At 45.3% G+C, this 16,556-nt stretch overlaps 1 protein-coding gene across 1 annotated transcript in view; it reads right to left on the bottom strand.

Moving 5' to 3' along the window:
• SUSD5 (sushi domain containing 5) overlaps positions 1-16,556 on the bottom strand; it is a 556,088-nt gene that overhangs the window by 216,512 nt on the left and 323,020 nt on the right. The window contains exon 3 of the mRNA XM_069613132.1: positions 5,621-5,739. Coding sequence (XP_069469233.1) covers positions 5,621-5,739 — 119 coding nt within the window. The remainder of the gene's footprint in view (positions 1-5,620; positions 5,740-16,556) is intronic.

The following is a 16,556-nucleotide window of genomic DNA, read 5'->3' as shown; positions in this document are numbered from 1 at the left end:
AGCCACGGTATACCACCCAGCAGCCATTTAGGCCCCAGTAGACAGAAGATCCTTTCAGCAAGCCCTTATATATGTAGTTGGTGGGAAAGATTTACAGCCTGCCCCATGCACGGACGTAAGTATTGCTCTAGGGGATAACAGGGAAGATCTACTTGCCTCAGCTAGTGGCCAGACATCAGTAGAGTTCTCTATGAATGGAACTAAATGTCGAGCATCAAAAGCCAGTTGATAGTTTTCAAAATCCGGAACACCCAGACTACCAACCAATGTTAAGCACCCTTTCATGGTAATGCTACCTTCTGTATGCTTCTATGGAAAATTGTTTCTGGTAGAGCCACTCGATAGAGCCTAACCACTCGGAAGAAAAGTTACAAAAAATAGCAAAGTCCCCCTGATTTCAAAAATGCACTTTGCAATCCCATTTTTAAGCAGCCCAAAAATATACACGAGCAACAAGGGAACGGGTACAGTAGAAAGGGCAGGATTGTCAGACCCCTTGTATTTATGGAGAGGAAGGCCCCAAACATTCAAGGGGAAGGGGCATAAAAGAACTGCATAGTTGTAAAAAAATAAACTGTAACAACCTGACTTTGGAGTAACCACACAGTAGCAAAGACATAATACAAACACAAAATCCAATGAATCCTTTACTATTGTCGATGCCTTCTTTAGTAGCTTTGCAAGCCCTGGGAAATGTTCCAGTGAATTTGTGCAGTGATTCCTACCCCTTTCAGTTTTACATTTCCATAAACTTCAGCCCAGAAGAGGGATTTGTGTTCATATGGCATCCCTGAATCTAGGAGCAATGCACTCTACTGTTTTTAATAGACCCTGGGTTGTATGGACATAGTTTGATAGATTATCAATTGTTTCAGGTATTTGGTCAAGCAAGCATGCAGTGTCTGTCTGGCAGAAAAAAAAGAGACCAGGGCAGTGGTTATCCAACTCCAGGCCTCGAGGGCCGGAAACATGGCGCTTTTTCAGGCTACCTCTCATTATTATTCACACGATAAATTTGCATACAATGATTCTAAATGTATGCAAATTATACCTCATGAATATTCATGAGGGATATCCTGAAAACCCATCAGGATTCCGGCCCTCGAGGCCTGGAGTTGACCAACTCTAATAGCAGCTTTCATGAGAAACCATTGAGAAGTCTCTGGGGTGCTTTATTAGAAACATTTGACGCAAATGGTGCATTTGAAATTGCATTGACAAGTATCATTGGACAAAACTATGAGCTGCACACTGCGCTAAGTCATCAAGTTGTCCCACACAGGCCTACCAACACTGCACTGTTTGCCCTACATTTTGGGTACTGTACTATTACCCAGGCGGTCAATCTAAATCTGCATTTAAGCCCTAGTTAGCTATCCGTTTAGATTTGATGAATCAATGAAGTCTTGCAAGTAGAATGCAATTTGTTATGCAAAATACGATCACTCACGTGGGTGATATTTCCCTTTGAGGATGGTGGTACCTATAGAAATGGGTTTTGTGGGATGTCTTAACCCACTAATCCAAGCCCTGCAACATCACTGTGCATTGCTGTCAGCAGAAACATCATAATGGCTGCCGGAAAGCATGCTGCTCGCCAGAAATCACCAAAAAGTGCGCAGTGAAAACCTGAAAAATAGGCCACCATCTACTTTTGCCTATGTCAGTGGTAACACAGGAGACCACTGCCAAAACCCATCATTTGGCTGCTCACAGAGCAAAATCATTGCAAAAGAAACAGAGCTGGTTTCAAAAATCCGTTTTTATTTGGTGTCAAATTTGTAAAAATCATGGCTTACAAATCACCCAAAAAGATCTAACCTCCTTGTTGGGTGGTCAACATCATTCTCCTTCAAGAATCTACATAAATATGAGGTCCACAGAAGTACATGTTATCTGAACAAAGTCCACTTTTGAGGATTGCTTGCTGGAAGAAATCTGTCAAAAATGGGTGTAATACCGTTACTCACCTCTACCAGAAGCCGGCGTTTTAAAACCATTTTGGGTAAAGTTGGACATGGAACTCCAACTATGCCAAAGAAAGACTTGCTATCAGGAGCCTAAGAGGTGGATACAATTTAAAACCATATTCTGAAAAGGCTTGAAGTAAGAAATTGTTTGTTGTATGTGTTAAAAATGTGAGTTATATTATAAGAAAAGACCATTTTTAGACATTGGGTTAAGAGTTAAAGTTTCCCACACTGTACTTCAAACAAATTCCACACCTTCTCCCTGGACAAAGGAAACTTCCCCCTGCCCTTGGCTAAGAGATTGACAGGCTGTTGTGAAAGGGAACTAGGAGGGGCACCCTGGCCTGTTGCTCTGAGTGCAGACAAAGGAGTCCTTGGGCTGAATAGAAATGCTAATTCGGGTGTGACTGACAACAATCTGCTGGCAGGAAGAAGGACATGTGACCCTCTGAGTCAGCCCAGCTCTGGGGGCGGACCAGACTGGGATGTGGATTTGACATTGGATTAAATATATGTTTAAGGAAAATGCTTCTAAAATATTGTAACAAACTGCCAAAAATGTGAAACTTTGAGATTGTTAAAATGAAAAATGTGCTCACAGTTTAAGACTAAGCTGGACTCTGTGCAATGTTATGAGACCAAACCCCAGAACTATTCATATTTTATCTACTGTGTTTATGCCAGGAACCTGAAAAATTACAGAAATGTGCCCAGATGGGGTGTGCATTCATGTCTAAAAATTGGTGCAGAACTAATATTGAGAAACCCACCAAAAGTGCAAAAAAGTTGTCATTTCTGAACCAAGGCTCTTAGGAAGATGAGAGTTAAACAGAAATGTACCTTAATTAATCTGTTATGTAAATTATGTAATGTTAACAAGTTGTGTATATTGTAAATATGTGTTTTATGAAAAATAAGATATACTGTACAGAGACAAAGGGGAGTGTTTTTCCCTAAACCAAAAACATGAGACAGGATGACACACTGATCCCTTCTCAAATCAGGGGACAGGGAATTTTCTAACCTATCAGATCCTTAGAGGGTGGGGCATTGTAGAATCAGCCTCTCCACCCTCTTTGGAAATACATAAATAGGGACTGCTGAGGACAGACAACACACACTTCTCCACTCCTCAACTGATTTCTTGGTGAAGCACCCTGCAAGAAGATTTAGACTCCAGACAATATCCAGACTTAGACTCTAGAACCAACTCTAGAACTTTGAAGCAGAGAGCCTAACCCAAAAGCTGAACCCTTCTCAGCAGGCCTTCAGAATCTTTTGCAACCTGATTCTAAGCCCTAAACTTCCAAGGGGCAATATCACAAAATCCAACAGCCTGGCTGAGCTGTTCTGCTTCTAGCTAAGAACCCTGTGCTAGAACCCAGATCCAGACCCAGAGAGCGGAGCTGTATCCAGAACCCATCAGATCCAGTCCAAGAGGCAGCACAGACTGCAGTGCCTTGCAGAGAGCAGAACCCAGCGCTGAGACCTGTTCGGTGGAGAGAGAATCCCAGCCAAACCCTTGACTAGATCTTTGACGGGGCCCACTCCATTCTAAAGCCACAGTAGTGAGTATCTAGTCTAGAACTGTCCATAGTAATCTCTTAATTTTAAGTAACCTAATCCAACGACTCAAACCTATCCATAACTGCATTATAGAATCTTGTGTCCATCCTGAATTCTTCTCATTATATTGGCTGTGATAATTGTAGCAATAATCATCTTTGCGCTGATATTTTTCTGAAGAGGGACAAGTGTTTTGACGGACAGAAGTTAGAGCGGAGGCGCGCTGTTCTGGTGGCTGCTCGTTTAGTGTCTTGCTTCTTCATAGCTCCTTAGTATAAATCCATATTGATTCCTAGTCTTTAAAGCACAATCTTTCATTTTGAAATCTTGATTCTGTTTCTGAAAAATCTACCTTCACAAAAAGCTCTGTAACTTTTGAACCGCACGTCCTAGAACTGAAATTTAACTGTCATTTTGAAGCTAAGATCGTAAGCTTTTCAACAAACCCAATAATAGTCTTCCGTAATCGCGTCTCACGCACGCGGAAAAATTGCTGCGCATTGCAATTTAGCTCAAATTTCACCACTTGTCAAAATAGCTGTTTCTTGTTTGCAACTGCTGAATTTCGTTTTCAATCTGATAATCATTCATAATCATTGCTAGTGTTGACCTGAACCAATCCAAAGTAACTCTCACTCATTCTGAATCCCATTTAGCGAATTAAAATCATTTTGAGCATTTTCCCATTCATTGCAAACCACCTTCAAAAGCATTTTGGCCTGTTTTAAAATCATTCCTGTGTCTCTCTAAGCTTGCTGGGGGAACTGGGATTGAACTGCATTATTGATTAATATTCTTGAAACCTATGTGCCCTCTTTTCCACCTCTTCATATTGCATAATAGTGGGGGGAGTGAGTAGTCACAGGGGAAAGAGTTATCATATTGTCTTTTGATTGAAATCATACCAAGTTTTATTTCTGTGCTGCCTTCTTTCCTATTATTGCATTTCCTTGAATCCATAGAAGGTATTCCCTGTTACAGTATCCTTCCTATTCCTATTCCTAAGTGATTAAAGAGATTGTTGATATTGTAATATTACCCATTGCTGATCATTGTTCATATTCATAAGTGTGCTATTCAGATATTATTCCTATTCATAAACGTGTGATATATATTGTTCAATTCTTCAAATAAACCTTTTAATTTGCAAAACAAACCTATTTCTTGGTTCAGTGAGACCGGGGGAATTCAAAGAGAGGGGTGTTATATAAGGGTTCATCATCCAGATTTAAAGAACTTTTGACATAAAAATATATAAATAAGGGCTTCCGTTGGGCATCCCAGACTAGGCATTGATTTAGTTGGAATGCTGGATTGAAGTCACTTACAGTTCTGTAACCTCTGGGCTGCAGATGTTTTGGACAGTTACCATCAGCCCCAGCCAGCAAAGCCAATGGCGAGGGTCCATGGGCATCATACTCGAGAACATTTGAATAGATGCAGGTTGCAGGCCTCTGTGGTACTGGTGTATGATATGCCTCTGTGTATTACCTCATAGAGCCTACCCTGTTCAAAACCTAAGAAGAATTCTCATATTTGTTTCCCTGAGATTGTTTTGAAAATGTTGAAGGTTGCATATTATCCAGTATTTCAAACATTTTGTGCTAGAGATTCACAGATGTGTTGTGCAGTGTATTATCACAAATATCCTTCTTGCATTACCCAATCTTCCAGCATTTTGCTTGCATTGTATTTGTGATTAGGGCTTTCCTTGAATCATTTCCCTCTTTATTCTCTTACACACGAAGAAAAAGCTCAGCGACTGACCAGCCCAGCAAAGCCATATCATGCCTCATATCTAGGCCCTATGGTAGGAATGGGCATTGCCCTTATTTGGTAAGGTGCACTGCGTACACATATTCCCTATGTGCTTACAGTCAGATAACAACATGCAAAGGATCTTGTGTGGCCACTCAGTAGATTTGGGGTTTGTATCTGTGGGCAACCTAGAGGTTTTGCACTATGACTACATCATCCCTAGCCAGCATAATCAATGGTGAAGGATTATAGACATTTTACTCCAAAACATCTGCAGACCCATGCAGCCGATTACACATTGAGGAGAAACCTGTGTTAATGCTCACCTTCATCCTTTACACAAAAGGCATCAAAACGGTCTGTTGGAGAGGTTGCACTTTCAATGCTGACATCAATGATTTTCCTGATCTGTCGTGCACTTTGCAGCTTGTGGCAAAGAATTGTCCTGAAAAACATAATACAAAAAAGCCAATGAGAAGAGAACGTCCTCTTTATGTACCAAGAGGGCATGGTAAGTGGATCCATTTCATTAGCACCCCCAAACCCACACATACCTCTGCTCTGGAATGCTGGGTCAACGATTAATGCAATCATGCACTATGCACTTACCCATAATGTAAAAAAAGAATAATATCATGTGGCCACGTAACTGATGTGTGTGGCGCGGTGCTTCGCAAACATAGCACAGAGGCCACATTTTCCGCCTATTTCGCCTTTTGTTTATTATCCTACAGGCCAACAGCTAGCCTCTCCTCGAGATACAAACCCTCTCGCTTCCGCAGTCTCTACATCTAGCCTCTCCTCGAGATACAAACCCTCTCGCTTCCTCAGTCTCTACAGCTAATCTCTCCTTGAGAAAGAAACCCTCTTGCTTACTCAGTCTCTACAGCTAGCCTCTCCTCAAGATACAAACCCTCTCGCTTCATCAGTCTCTACAGCTAGCCTCTCCTCGAGATAAAAACCCTCTTGTTTCCTCAGTCTCTACATCTAGCCTCTCCTCGAGATACAAACCCTCTCTTCCTCAGTCTCTACAGCTAGCCTCTCCTCGAGCTAGAAACCCTCTCTCTTCCTCAGTCTCTACAGCTAGCCTCTCCCCGAGCTAGAAACCCTCTCGCTTCTTCAGTCTCTACACTTAGCCTCTCCTTGAGATTAAAACCCTCTTGCCTACTCAGTCTCTACAGCTAGCCTCTCCTCGAGATACAAACCCTCTCGCTTCCTCATCTCTACAGCTAGCCTCTCCTCGAGATACAAACCCTCTCGCTTCCTCATCTCTACAGCTAGCCTCTCCTCGACATACAAACCCTCTCGCTTCCTCATCTCTACAGCTAGCCTCTCCTCGAGATACAGACCCTCTCTCTTCTTCAGTCTCTACAGCTAGCCTCTCCTCGAGCTAGAAACCCTCTCTCTTCCTCAGTCTCTACAGCTAACCTCTCCTCAAGCTAGGAACCCTTTCGCTTCTTCAGTCTCTACAGCTAGCCTCTCCTCGAGATTAAAACCCTCTCGCTTACTCAGTCTCTACAGCTAGCCTCTCCTCGAGATACAAACCCTCTTGCTTCCTCATCTCTACAGCTAGCCTCTCCTCGAGATACAAACCCTCTTGCTTCCTCATCTCTACAGCTAGCCTCTCCTCGACATACAAACCCTCTCAGTTCCTCATCTCTACAGCTAGCCTCTCCTCGAGATACAAACCCTCTCTTTTCCTCATCTCTACAGCTAGCCTCTCCTCGAGATACAAACCCTCTCGCTTCCTCATCTCTACAGCTAGCCTCTCCTCAAGATGAAAACCCTCTTGTTTCTTCAGTCTCTGTGGCAGTGCTAAGGAGGATCAGTTTCTTCCAATCTCACAACTCCTCCTCTCGCTACACTTTTAGTTGAACTATATGTTGTATTTATGTGTTGCTTCAGGTCTGGTCCCCTCTCTTCACACTCTAAAATCCCATCATTCATTCACTTTATGTTTACCCCGCTGCTAAAAGCACAGCTTTTCTGGGATTTCCTACTTCCTTTCAATGTCCAAAGGATCATCCTTTTCCAACTTGGGCAGCTGGGGTTTCCCTAGGAAATGTTTATTACCACCCTCCCTATACATCTTCCGTATAGATATGAGCCCTGGAAATCTTCGATCCCACGTCAGGTCACTTCCTGTTGGGCAGGCCATATTTTCTTCTGAATGTAAGTAGTACCCACACTTTTAAGCAACCTGGAGGCCAAGTCATTTCCAAAACGTCTTAGCCAGCTGTTATGCTTAGCTTCCACTTTGATGCCCCTGGCATGGCCACTGCGACCCTTGAGTCAGAAGTCCCACTGGCAGCACCAGGGGAAAAAAAGGAAATGGGGAACACTGCATGCCTTGTTCGCTTTCTGATGTTCTAAGCCTAAGGGGTGGGATGCGCACAGGCCTCCGAGACAATATCGTGAATATGATGACTGTACCAGGCATTTTAGACATTAAGTGGCATAACTGCGGGATGTGATGCTGCACTGGGCATATGGCAGCAGCACCTGATCAGGTGAGACTGTATTCTACATATGATGACCATACCATGCATATGTGCTGTTAATGGGCATCACTGATGCTTTCGAGACTGCGCTTGACATATGACGCTATCGTCTGGATGTGTGATACTGTACCTTACACATGGTGACTGTGCCAGATATATGAGGAATTCCCAAGCATTTCTGCTGCATTTCACATATGATGGCAAACATTGACCTATGGGGCTGTGCATTTACTGGCATATGTTGAAAATACTGGATAATTTGGAATATACTTGGTATATGATGGCAGCAGATGACCATTGGCGGGCTTACCTTACATGCACTTAAAATGGACAAGATAGCAGTCAAAAAGCTTCTGTACGGCTTTGGTAACATTTTGTAATTTTATTAGTCTTGCTCTTAGTGAATTTCTTTACATTAGTGATGTCCTAGGATGTCATCACGTCAAAACTTACATGACTTCAATGCCTGAGATTCTGTCAAGTTAAAGGTAATGCAATATCACTTTTTATGATGTCATTGAGCGTGTGATGTAACTACCACCAAACCTGTTATTCTAGTGTCATTGACGTCACAGCTCCTACACCTCTTAATCTCAAAAGATGGAAATGGGTTTTTTAGTACTTCATTCATCATGTTCGCTGTAAAATTCTCTGACACCTCTTGTAGCAAATATTCATTTTGGCTTCTCAACACTTCACCTGTCAAGTGCTCATCTCAGCTCTTCAGTATATTTTGAGGAAAGCTCTCTTCTCAGCTTTTCAGCACTGCATGCGGCAGGTGCACGTCAGCACCTCATTTTTTAAAAAAAACTTCTTAACATTGATGGTGGTCACAACAGATACAACATCTCCACTCCCATGTCAAATTTCAAGTATCATACACAGGTACATCTCATAATCACAGTATTATATACAGTGGGTTACATGGTGGTTTCATCATCGGACTGCATTTCGCTCAGGTAAACTCGGAAGGGACCCCAAATGTCTTTCAGTCGACTTGAGCCGGGTTGGGTCAAAACATATTGCTCCCCACACTTGTTGACATAAGTCAGTTCCCTAAGGAAAGTGTTCATGCTTGGCGGTGTAGCGCTTTTCCAAGCTAGTAGGATACATTTTTTCGTCACCGCACGTGAGACATTGAATAGTCTTCTGGTTTTTTCAGAGCACTTACCAATGTCACCAAATAGATATTTTGTAGGAGTCAACTGTGTGGGGGTATCTGCTCGATTTCGGCTAACATGTCAGCCACCTTTCCCCAGAATCCCACCAGTGCCGGACACACCCAGTACATGTGAAAGGGGCCCGCCTGTGGGGAGCCACACTTGGGGCAGTCACCAGAACACTCTGTTGCAAATTTGGCCACCTTAACCGGTGTATAATGTAGTCTGATTAGGATTTTAAATTGAAGCAGGCGCAAACCCGCATTTACTGAAACTTTTTTCGTGAGTGCGCAATATCTGTTCCATTTATCATCGGGTATGGGCATCTGTAAATCTGTTTCCCATTTATGCTTGACCCGGTGTATCGTTGGGGTATGGGTCTGTACTGATACATACAATTTGGAGATTCCCAACCCCCCTTTTGTGGTGATGAGTTGTAGACTGGGATGTGGGGGGGGGGTGTTCATCAGGGAAGAGCGGCCACCACTCCTGAAACGCAGATCTCATCCGATAATATTGCAGCGCTTTAAGTTGCCCTCCACCCATCGCTCTTGTGAATTCTTCCCAGGTCGCAAATTTACCATTTATGCACATGTCCCCAACCCTCATCTCATTGTTAGGGTCCCAGGCCTCCTGTATATCAATATCAAAAGTCGGGGGGATACCTGCAAAGTTCCACAGAGGGACCTCCGAGTTATAGGGTGTCTCTATTTTTAGCCTTTTAAATATTGCGCTCCAGGCCCGGACCGTGCAGCCCACCGGGTCGTATTCGCATGTATCTTTGTGTCGGGGGCTGAAGATAACTGATTTTATGTCTGTTGGGGATGTGGTGTGCGTTTCTATCCACGTATGGGGTGAACTGTCAGCCTCATCATACCAATGTTTCGCAAACTGTGCCTGAGCAACCAGATAGTAAAGTTCGAAGTCAGGGGCAGCAATGCCACCGGTGTCATAGGGCTCCGTCATTTTCTCCCACCCTATTCTAGCAGTTTTCCCGTTCCAGAGGAATGTCACCACCATTGATTGCAATTTGGAGAAGAACTCCCTGCCCGACCATATGGGAACGTGTAGCAGTTTAGGGAGAACAGTCATTTTAAGGAGTGCGATCCTGCCGTGGAGAGATATGGGGAGATGCCTCCATATCTGTAGCTTAGTCTTGAATGTTTGTAGTGCTTGGTCATGGTTGTCAGTGTAAAGGGTATGTCCATCCCTGGAGACCAGGACTCCCAGGTATCTGATACGTTGCTCCGACCACTTGAGCGGGAATATTTCGGACTTGGCTTTATTTATAGTGTATCCTGAGTATTCGGCAAATTTGTGTATGTCAGCCATTACGGGTGCAATGTTTTTATCTGGTTCTCGAATATATAATAATGTATCGTCTGCATACAGTGAGATTAGTTGGGTGGACACCTTCATTTTTATGCCATTGTCCCTGTGTCTCAGTCTGACAGCTGCGGCCATCGGTTCTATAGTTAAGGCAAAAAGTATAGGTGAGAACGGACAGCCCTGCCTTGTAACCCTCCCCAATTGGAAGAGCTCGGAGATGGTCCTATTGGTGCACACTCTAGCCCCAGAGGCAGTATACAGCAGTCGGACAAACTTAATGAAACTGGGCCCCACACCGGATGTTTCCAAGACCGTGATGAGGTAGACCCATGAAACTGAGTCGAATGCCTTATTGGCCTCAAGAGCCACTCCTACTGCGCTTCTGTCCGGGTCTATCTGTGCCATTATACCAAACAGCCTGCAAAGGTTTAAAGCGGTGGACCTTTGAGGAATAAATCTGTTTTGATCCGGATGTACCAGCGTAGATATAATGGGTAGCATCCGATTTGCTAACACCGTCGCAAATATTTTGGCGTCAATAAAGCGAAAGGGGTCTGTATGATGACATGTCACTTGCTGGGCGTCGGGGCTTGGGAAGTACTGTTATTATGGCTTCTCTCATTGTCTGTGGCAGTATGTTTTTCTCTAGGGCTTCCTCCCAGGTTTTCAGCATTATGGGAACTAGTTCCGCTCGGAACTCTTTATAGAATTCGGCGCCCAGCCCGTCAGAGACTGGCGCATTACCTGCCGAGAGTTCTTTAATTGCCTCCCCAATTTCTTCTGCAGTGATCGATTGGTCAAGTGCCAGTTTATTTTCAATCGGGAGCTTCGGTAGATTTAGTGTGGCCAAATATGTCTTTATTTCAGCAGTTGTCTTTCTATCTCTATTTGCATAGAGTGTTTGGTAAAATTTAACAAATTCACTATTTATTTCTTCCTCGCTCGTCACCACCCCATTTTGTGCCGTTTGAATGCTTGTGATCGAGTGTGATTGCCTTTCATGTTTAACTAGGTTGGCCAATGTCCTACCCGCCTTGTTTCCCTCGCCCTATCTGCGTGCCCTGATCGGGGCTGCAATATATCGTATTTCTCTAACGGCCAGGTCATCAAAGTCCCTAATGAGCTTATGAATCTCAGCGAGGGTATCCTTGTCATGAGTGCGGCTGTAGGTTTCCTCTAAATTGTTTAATGCGTTTTCTACCCCTTTGAGTTCCCTTCTAACTTCTTTTAGGAGGCCAGTGGATTTCGAAATCAGGACCCTTCTGACCCAGACCTTAAAGGTTTCCCAGACTGTAGAAACCAGTTCTACCGTACCAACATTATCCGTAAAGAAGTTAGCTATCTCAACATGCAGGGACTCCACTACCTTTGGGTCGCCCAGTATCCCAGCGGGCATTCTCCATCTTTGGGCAGGTCTAAGGGTGTTTCATAGCCTAAGTTCCAGTAGCACCGGGGAGTGATCAGACAGTGTACGGGGCAGGATGTCACATTTCTTTAGTGTCTCTCCCATGCTCGAGGACAGGGACCAATAGTCTATACGTGACTCACTGTCATGTACAGAGGAATAATATGTATATCCCCTGTCGCCGGGGTGCAGTGTACAACATGTATCAATCAGTGACAGTTGTGTGAGGAGTTGGCCCAGTGTTAAAACCGTTCTAGTGGGTGCCCTTGTTGTGGTGGTGGATCTATCTAGTGCGGGGTCAAGTGCCACATTAAAGTCTCCCCCCCATATTATGTTTGACACGTTTATTGCATGGAGGGCCTCAAATATGTTTAAGTAAATGTCTGGTTCATCTATGTTGGGGCCATATGTACTGACCAATGTTATTAGTTTGCCTGCTATTTCCCCCCACACCAAAACATATCTTCCAAGTGGGTCTATCTTGTGTCCCTTGGTCTGAAACCCCAGTGAGGGGTGTATCATTGTAATCACTCCTCTAGACTGAGACGAGTAGTCAGCGTAATATCGTAGTTTGCCCCATTTGGGCAACATGTTCATGTTTGCAGTTCCTAAAGCATGAGTTTCTTGTAGCATCAAAATTTGAGGGCTATGCCTGGTGAAATAGTTCCCGACCTTCCTGGTCTTCATCGGGTTGTTTAGCCCTTGCACATTCCAGGACAGCAAGTTCAACCTTAGCCCCTCGCCTGCGCTGCGCACATACGTATTATGACAAACCACAACTCCCAATAAGTCCTGTACCTGTTTGTCAGGCGTTGCATCAGTATCCACGTGACCACTTTTAAACTTTAAACAAGTGTTTCCCCAACTTGCCCTTAAGGGGCTCAACTCAAAAACATTTCCGCATTTCCCCCTCCCACCCGCATCATCTGTGCCAACCTGATGATGTCCCCTCATAAACTTGTGGAGTTCTCCAGGGGTAGGCACGGTGCGTCACATGGCCATCTGCCCCAGGCTCACTACCCCAGTCAAGAATGGCATGCGGGGCTGCTCGTTTACAACAGCTCCAAACACAAGCGAGCATAAAAGGATATATCATGTGTCGTTTGACTGCCACCATGTTTTAGCCCTATTCCGCAGGTTGGGACCCAGCATTCTGGTCAGGTCTGCGATCTTTCGGGGGCAGAGTTATGGAGGTCTCAACGTACGTCATCGCCTCAGCCGGGTTCTCGAAAAAATGTGCCCTTCCTGCATGTTGGATTCTCATTTTGGCTGGGAATATCAGGGGGTACTGAATCTGGTGTGCTCTCAGGAGTTTCTTGACCGGTTCATACGATTTTCTGTTTGCTTGTACACCAGCCGCGAAATTCGGATATATGTGTATGCGACTTCCCTCGTGTTGTAGTGTGCCATGCTCCCTTGCCAACCGTAGTATTGTGTCCCTGTCCCTGTAATTTAGAAGTCTGGCAATAATCGTGCGTGGTGGTGCTCCAGGTTTGGGTATCGGTGCCAGAGTGCGATGGGCTCTTTCAATTAGGAAAGGTTCTGAAAAGGATTCCATTCCAAACAGGGACTTTAGCAGGCCTTCAACTTGTTTCTCCATTTGTCCTTTGCCGAATGTTTTCAGAAACACCTACTATACGAACGTTGTTCCTTCTTGATCGAGATTCGAGATCCTCGCATTTGTTCTGTAATCTGGTCATATTCTCCTTCAGCTGGGTGATGTCTCGGCTGTGGTGTGCGATGGCGTCCTCATTAGCGCCGATCCTGCTTTCTGCTTCAGTGGTTTGTGCACTTTTCGTTTGTTTGTTTGTTTATTTATTTAGTATGGTGCGCAAAACCCAGAGGTAACAGGGCGCAACAGAGGACAGGAAGATAAGGTTACATAAAAACTTAGTTACAAGATAAGCACATATTTACATATATACATACAGTTGATTACATTTCGGCAGGTCAGTTTAAGGGATATACATATATACAGTCAAGTTGGCTATATTCTGTTAGTATGAGGGTGCGCAGATCAGTCGTAGGGATCATTGGATCGTAACCAGGTGAGAATGTTTCGCCTGAAACTGTGGTAGGATTGGTCTGTTCTGGTGTTGAGTGGGAGGGCGTTCCAGTGTTGGGCTTCCATGACAGGGAAACTACTGCCGCCCGTTTTCCTTTTTCTAAATTTGGGTACCTGAAGGCAGTAGGAGTTAATCGTTCTGGTGGGGCGGGTGGAGGTCTTTTTTACTATTCTTCAAGATAGGGGGGGCTGCGTTGTTTAAGCATTTGAAAGTAAGTGATGCTGTTTTGAGTGAGATGCGGTCGCAGATTTTGACCCATTTGTCTTCTCTTCTTTTGTTAGAGATGTGTTCCTTAGAGGGGAGGTTGAGGGCTGTTCTGAGTGCATTGTTTTGCAGAGTTTGGAGTTTGCTGATTATATATTTGTTGGCTCCTAGGTACATGGCATTACAATAATCAAGTCTGGAGAGTATTAGGGTATTGGCGATGATGATGCAGCTAGCTTGGGACAGGAATGCTCTGCTTGCTCTGATTAGCTTGCACGTGTATGTGGTAGAGGATGCTAGTGAGTTTACTTGTTTATTTAGTGACAATTCTGAGTCTAGGTGAAAGCCTAAGGTTTTCACTGTTTTGGCAGCTGTAATGGTATTGCCATCGATGTTGAACGCTTTGTAGCTGGGGCTGAGTTTTTTTAGATTGGCGTTGGAACCAAGGAGCAGGATTTCGGTTTTCTCATCCACTCTAGCTTTCAACGACCCCATGGTAGCTACAATGTCGTCCAACTTAACATTGATAGCTAGGAAACCATTCTATTGATGTTAACCTGTCCTCTCGGCCGTCTGGTTCAGCCTCCGTTGCCATGTTGAGGCTAGTGTGTATCTCAGCCACTGCAGTTTGGGTCTGGCTATTTGCATTTGTATGTGTCCATGAGGCACTTTTTCTTGGTACCCGTGGATTTCGTGGTTTTTCCAGATTTCGTTGGTTCCCCCATTTGTGTACTGCGGTTCCCAGTGGCATAGGGCTTGTACTGTGTGGGTCGTGCTCTGCTGTTGCTGTAGTCAGCACAACTTACTGTTCCTCCTCTCTTTATATCTTATGGGGTTAATTCCAGTGCAGTGGGCTCAAAGGCATTGGTTTTGTTCGCTGGGCAGCTTGGGCAGCTCCAGCCAGTTTACCAAGACCACGAGTGGATTGTATCCCCCCACGTATGATGGTGTTGGTGTATGGATTGTTTAGTTGCTTGGATCCTGCTTCCTTTGTGTTAATCTCTGCACTCCGAGCAGCTCTGCTGCAGCCTAGAAGATCATACGTCTTGGCCTTATTATTTTTCCCCCCCACAGCATGCGCACTATGCACATCCACCAGTATCCTTAGTAAGGAGCTGTATCTGAGGCACCCCCACCTGCCTCAACACCAACCCAGGGCCGGGTGCTGCGCCCCTCCTCAGTCCTTGTGGTTCGGGTTCATTCGGATAACCACAAGTCGCGTATCTGTGCCTGTACAGATGTTGGTTTATTCTCCTCTCAGGGGGGAACCGCTGCGCAGCAGCTCAGTGCCGCTTGCCAATGCCAACCTGGGCACAGCACCACAGTGGCCCAGTGCCTCAGCGGGTTGTCTGTCGTATGCGTGCCTTCGCCCTACGCCACACATATGTACCTGCCCACGCTCCAAGGCAAAAGCGTTGTAGTTCTGTTGGTTACAGTGACCCTCTATTGTATGTCTCGCCGCCTCTCACCTGTGTATCTTTCCGACTGCACTGCAACTGGGGTCCAACGGGACTGCAGTAAATGCAAGCATGTTGGCCTCTCCCTCGTGTCCCCGTTGCTCCGGTACAATAGTCCACGTTCAGAAGGATTGCGTGCGGGACCCGAACTGGTGGTACCTTTGTGCGTTCGTGCGTGCACTTGCTCCTGAGACCATTATCAGGTCTGAGTTTATCGTGCTCACTCCGTTATGTCCACGCAGCTGCTCCCATCCCTGGCCGAGTCCCAGGTGTCCTGCGCAGTCGTGGAGCCTCTGCAGTGGCGTGGGGCGCTCCCCGACCGGAGTTCTTTGGTCTCTGTCTCCATCAGCCATGCAGCGTAGCGCAGGGCCCCGTGTACCCAGCGCCGCGCTTCAGGGATTGCCGTTCAGTCTGGGCTTGAATGCGACTGGCAGCGTTAGCCTTCCTGTGGGCTTCCTCCTTACAAACCCGAGTCAGGAGTCAGGCTACGCCAGGGTACTGGATGGGTAGTTGGTTTAGGTCCTTCACTTATCGTGAGTTGCTGTGTGGTGCTCTCTGCTGCTCTAAGCTCCGCTCACCTGCGGCCACTCGCCCAGCTGCATCCACGGTCTGTCTGTGATTTCTCGTGGTTCCACCAACCGGTACGTGCTCTTGCCTTACATCGCTGGAATCTGTTCCAAATTCTATTTCTGGAATCCTTTGTCGTGGCTCGCCAGGATTTCTGTCGCTTGTGCCTGGGTGTCCTGGTTGTAAGTTCAGCAAATCTCGAATTATACGAGCGGCTCCTTCAGGGTTTATTTAATTCATGATTTTTATACGTGCAGGAGCTCCGGTGTCAGGCAGCCATCCCACCAGTGCGCAACAGCGCCCCTTCGAGCACCTAATTTTTAAGGTGCCTTTAGTCTGCTTCTGGATCCAGTACTTAGATTACAGATAGTCATTTTCCTTTATTGTTTGACATAATTGATCAGGAGTTTTCCTAGTCCTGATCTTCTTCTCCATGGCAGTGTCCAGCTAGGCTAATACAAAAATATTGTCAGCCATTTTGTTTCTACTCCTTGAATAATGGCCATTGTGGATCAGGTATGGGTGTGTGGCCGTGTACTCATGAACTCCCTGATTATATGGACCCCCATTTTC

This window comes from Ambystoma mexicanum, chromosome 5p (assembly GCF_040938575.1).
Source record: "Ambystoma mexicanum isolate Mex_15411 chromosome 5p, UKY_AmexF1_1, whole genome shotgun sequence".
NCBI classification, from domain to species: Eukaryota; Metazoa; Chordata; class Amphibia; order Caudata; family Ambystomatidae; genus Ambystoma; species Ambystoma mexicanum.
This window is presented reverse-complemented; position numbering and strand designations above follow the sequence as displayed.